This window comes from Otolemur garnettii, unplaced genomic scaffold, assembly GCF_000181295.1.
Source record: "Otolemur garnettii isolate 467f Iridium unplaced genomic scaffold, OtoGar3 scaffold00016, whole genome shotgun sequence".
In the NCBI taxonomy this organism is placed as follows: Eukaryota; Metazoa; Chordata; class Mammalia; order Primates; family Galagidae; genus Otolemur; species Otolemur garnettii.
Window position 1 is genome coordinate 26194069 of NW_003852411.1, and position 5487 is coordinate 26199555.

The 5487-nt window shown below is 47.9% G+C and overlaps 1 protein-coding gene across 1 annotated transcript in view; it reads right to left on the minus strand.

Annotated features, from left to right (window-relative positions):
- Positions 1-461: 461 nt before the first annotated feature.
- Positions 462-5487, minus strand: part of LRRC52 (leucine rich repeat containing 52) — a 16601-nt gene continuing 11575 nt past the window's right edge. The window contains exon 2 of the mRNA XM_003785748.1: positions 462-784. Coding sequence (XP_003785796.1) covers positions 462-784 — 323 coding nt within the window. The remainder of the gene's footprint in view (positions 785-5487) is intronic.

Below are 5487 nucleotides of genomic sequence, written 5' to 3' on the forward strand. Positions count from 1 at the left end.
TGAGACTGAGTCTCACTTTGTTGCCCTTGGTAGAGTGCTATGATGTCACAGTTCACAGCAACCTCCAACTCTTAGGCTTAAGCAATTCTCTTGACTCAGCCTCCCAAGTAGCTGGGACTATAGGTGCCCACCACAATGCCCAGCTATTTTTTAGTTGCAGTTGTCATTGTTGTTTAGCTGGCCTGGGCCGGGTTTGAACCCGCCAGCCTTGGTGTATGTGGCCAGCGCCCTACTCACTGAGCTACCGGTGCTGCCACCATCCAGCAGCTTTTCTAGATTTTGCTCTGCTTCATTCAGCAGAGGTCAAAGAATCATCCCTGGGCTGGTGAATTAGGGAAGGACTCACCTGTGAAATGGCCAGCAAACATTTTATTTATTTCACTAGCAGGCTTTAATCTTTAAGAGAGCTCTGAGGTGGTGGGATGGGGTGGGGAAGAGAGAAAGCCAGGAGGCTGGGGCAACTAAATAAGCTGAGGGAACTGCGGGTTTGAGTTAACCTTGGTTTGAAAAATCCCCTTGTTGATGGCCACCCTCTGCCCAGCCTCGTCGTCCCCATCATCTTGGCTGGACCTGCGGCGGGCGTTCTGGTAGAGCACAGCGCACATGCCGGTGATCCAGGCGGCCACCGTGCCTGCAGCGAAGATGCAGAAGCCGATGAGCAGCAGGAAGATGTAGTCTTTCATGTTCAGGTGCGAGATGCACATGTACCGCAGGGGGTTCCCCACCCGCGTGATGGGCCACCCCTTCAGCTGTAGGGGATCCACGCATGTGGCATTTAGCTCATCTGCGAAGAAAAACACAGCAGGCAGGGTGTTGAAACAGCACTGCTCCCAGGCTGCTAAGGCCAAAGGAGGCCTGGAGGGACTGGCTGAACCCTCACTCCTCAAACCACCCCTCATCTGGGCCTCGTTAGGAATACGGAACCCCAGGCCCTGCCTCAGCCCTGCATGTTCCTAACTCCGCACACTCTGCTGTGCCCACATGGAGGGCCCATGTGCAGGGTCAGGATGAATACTTCTGGCATTAGATCAATGAACTCCAGCTCAGGGCTGTCGTGGGGCCTGAGATAACCATGACCAAAATCACGGTAGCAGCTAATATTTGCTAAGCTCTTGCTATGTGCCAAGTGATTTGCAAATGTTACCTCCTAACGATGTTGGTGCACATAATATTATTGTCAGATAAGGGATCTGAGACCCGGAAGGTCTCACAACTTGAATGTTCTAGATAACCTTCAGTAGGCAGGAGACGGGCAGACAGAAATCCAGGAATGAGCTGTCTGAGTTGTTTTGCAGAAGTGGGAAAGGCAGACGGAAGCTACTGTGGAGAGAAGCCTCCTCTAAACTTCAAGGCAGGAACCTTCTGACTAGTTCCTGAAAGCATCAGTGTCCTCGGTGACCCAGGAAGGCAGGGAAGTCAGGTTCAATTCGGGAACTTCTGATGAGAGCTGGAAGCAGCCGAAGTGAGCTGCCTGGGGAGGAGGCAGTGCGTTTGGGGAACTAACAGAGAGCCGTCCTCTGCATCTGGGCACCGTTACCTGCCGCTGACTTCTGCCTCAGTCACCTGTAGTGACGTCATTTCATTAATTCCAGGAGTCGCCTGCAGTGTGCAATGCTGTTTAGGACTCCCTCCAGGAGGAAGCTGGAGATACAGGAGGGGAAGCCAGTGCAGGGGCTGTATCATATCCACAGAGAAGAGAGGAGAAGAAACCTCTTTCTAGACTGCTCACAGGACAGTGACCCTCAGGGGGACCCGGCCTACTTAAGAGCTCTCAAGTAGAGGAAAAGGGGCTGGGGACACAGGAAGAAGGAGCACAATTAGGCCTCCAGTCAGCCTGATTCCACCACCTCTGAGTCTTTTCCCAGGAGGCCTAAGCATAGGGCCTTGGGAAGAGCTGGGGCAGCTCCTGAGCACTGTCCAGGAATCCTATCAGGGTGGGGTGGGGGGTGGGGTCAAGTCACTAGTCCAGACCGTGAGGCAAAGGAATACACAAAGAAAGATGTATTTGAGAAAGGAAAATGTGAGCTTTTGAGAGTCTGGAGTATGTCTGGGGGTGGGGTGGGTATCTCATTCTATTTTTAAAAAGATTGGGCTTTTAAGTTGGGTTTTGGTGGCAGAGATGAGACTAAACATTACACACACATTTCCCCATTTTGAGGCATTAGCCTTGAAAGGAGCAATTAGGCAGTGATTTTAATGCATTGTTAGGCTGCTGTTAAGAGAGAGAGGTGGGTGGCTCGGGTGCATTCTCCCCCCCTCCCCATTCCCTGCCACTGCCAATGTTTGGGCTCGCCTCTCAGCCTCTCTGTCACCAGCTTTGGTCCACTCCACACACTGCAGCCAGATTGCCTTCCCCACGTGCAGCTCTTCCTAGGCGGACTCTGGCTCAAAACTCTCCTCTGACCCCTCTGTGGCCCTCTGAATAATGTCCAGACCACCTGACTTGGCTTTCAAGAGCCCCCCAGCATCCGCCTCCTTCTCTCTTCCCCACCTCACTTCTCAGCACTGTCGACAGCCCACCTTTGCTCCAGTCAAATTACTTATCATTCTTTGATCACATCTCCCCCTTGTCCCCGTCTGTAGCAAGCTTTGTTACACTGCACTTTTTGAATCAATCATCTCCTCCCCCAGGCTTTGCATGATCAAGTTCTTCCCATCCTTCAAGATGCATCCTCTCCAAGGAGACCTTCCCCTGACCCCGTCTGCATAGCTTCTAGAGGATATGTAACCGTTCCCACTCCTGAAGTCATCTCTAGCGTGTCCTTGTATCACGCTTAACACGTCTATCACATTCCACCTTGCACGAGGGCTATTGAATGTGCATCTTTTCTTCCTTACTAGACGGGCTTTTAGCTCCTGAAGGCACATACTGTGCCTGGTCATTATTATTCTTTTTAGTAAGAGCAATTATTCATTGACTTAATTGAATAATTTGTAAATATTTAGGAATTTTTAAGTTATATATATATATATATTTTGGTGCAGGGGATTTTTTGTCGTTGTTGTTTGGGATTCATTGAGGGTACAAAGAATTAGGTTACGCTGATTGTATTTGTTAGGTAAAGTCCCTCTTATAATTGTGTCCTGCCTCCAAGAATAGTGCCATAAACTGTGACCATCCCACCCTCCCTGCCCTCCTCCCCTCTCCCTCAGGATATCAGCCTGGGGAAAGATTTTATGAAGAAGACTTCCATGGCAGTTGAAACAACAAAAATAAACAAATGGGACTTAAACTGAATAGCTTCTGTACAGCTAAGGCGACAGCAACCAAAGTAAATAGATAACCTTCAGAATGGAAAAAGATATTTGCATATTATGAATCAGACTTGATAACTAGGACCTACAGACAACTCTAGTAATATTTTTTTTTTTTTATTTGAGACAGATTCTCATTTTGTTGCCCTTGGTAGAGTGCCATGGCATCGTAGCTCACAGCAACCTCCAACTCTTGGGCTTAAGCAATTCTCTTGCTTCAGCCTCTCCAGTAGCTGGGACTACAGGTGCGTGCCACAATGCCTGGATATTTTTAGAGACAGGGACTCACTCTAGCTCAGGCTGGTCTTGAACCTATGAGCTCAGGCAATCTACCTGCCTTGGCCTCCCAGTTACTATTTGTTTTTCATTTGTCCTACTTGTTTCATATCTCTTTTCTTATCCTTTGTTGCCTTCTTTTTTGTCATTTTACTTCTTTTTCTTTTGCTTGTCAGTCATATATTAACTTTTCCTATTCTGGTATGATTACTAAAGATTTTATTTCCATCTATGGATCCTGAAGCACCTGATATGTGCTAGATACCTTAAAAAATTAAGTTGGAGCTTAACTTAAGCTCTACTCTTGATCACCTCACAGGGTAGTTTTCATTGTTCTTATGTTATGGAATGAATAAACTACATATCAGTTCTTCCCTATCTGGTTTTCTTGATCCCCTTACTTCTCACATAGGGGGCTACCAGGTGCAGTTGTGCATGCTGCGCACTGCGCAACTGTAGGACACTCCTTTCACATTATAGAGAGATGATTCGGCCCCATGCTATCTTTTTCCCTTCTCCAGTGGGACCAGGGCTTTTGCCCCAGTTAAGGCTCTTGGATACAGTTACAAATGTCATTAATGTTTAACTTCTTGCAAATAGTTCCTAAGGAAACATAAGCCATCAGTATGTTTATTTCAGGTATATGGCATGTTGTTCACAGGCAGAAAACCTGACTTCCAGAACCCGGTGCGTGAGAAACTAGAGTTTCTGGGACCCAGAACTATACTAGTTGGTGTGGGAGCCCAGGAGGCCTCCCTTTCAGAACATAGTTTTGAACCCCAGGTTAGAAGAAGAGTTGTTCCTTTTCTTGTCCTGCAGAAGGGACCACAGATCTGTGCAGGGGTCTGCTATAGGTTCCCAGGGTTTGGTGCCCCAGAGGAGCCTGGCCCTGCATAGGGTGCATGGAGCCCCATTGGGACTGACTGGGGGATGGAAAGGAGATGATGGGTTGACAGCAGCTTCCATCCCAATGCACTGCAATTACCTCATAGAGAGAGAACACCAGTTTCTATCAGCTTAGGCATTCTGTCAACTCCTACCCTGAACCCAGAGAAACACCTAATTCTCCCATTTCTCTTCCCAGGGCCCAGCTTGCCTGAACATCAATAGACATACAGTGCTTTGTCTTCTTTTTTATTTTTTCTCCAGCTAAATTATGTTTTTATCAAGAAAATAGATTTGCCAACAATTTGTCTGCCTCTACTCACTAGATCAGAAATACTATGCAAATCCAGATGTGGATTTTTGTTTGTTTTGTTCACTATTGTATCTGCAACACCCATAATGATATCTAACACATACTAGAGCTCAGGCTGTGTTTGCTGAATGAATTAAATGTTATTATCTGTTGTTACCCCTTGGGCTCACGGTCATGGCCATAACACTCGGCTGGAGGAAAGGGAACCTGGGTGGTAGGGTATGGTGTCATGGTGGGTTGGTCAGCCAAGCCCTGACTCCCTCGGATTACTCTGTGCTAGGTGAGCACCAATCCCTGCCTACCATGTGGGAGTCTGGAGACGGTTTGGTGCTAAGGAGTGTGAAGCCCCTAAGAAGGCAAGAATGGATGGTTCTGAGGACCAAATGGAGCAAACCTTGAACTGGGAAGGACACCCAGTGAGCTCCTCCGTGCTGAGACTGCAGAGAGGGCAGTACGCGTAGGGACGTGGAAGTGCCGCAAGCATGACACCAAAAACTTCCCCAGTACAGTCTGGGAACGACTTGAGAGCAGAAGCCTTCGTGTTCGCCTTTGAATCCCTACTGTCTGGCACACAGTAGATGCTCAGTATGTCTGTTGAATGCATACAGGATAGAATGGCTGGGTTATCGGTCTGATCTCCTATAGCACGTCTTAAACTCTTATGCCCTTGGCCTGCTGCTTAGGACACGTTCCCCAGTTGGAATATGACCCTTCCAATCACTGTTATATTTTGCTGTATTATTGATAGCTTAGATCCT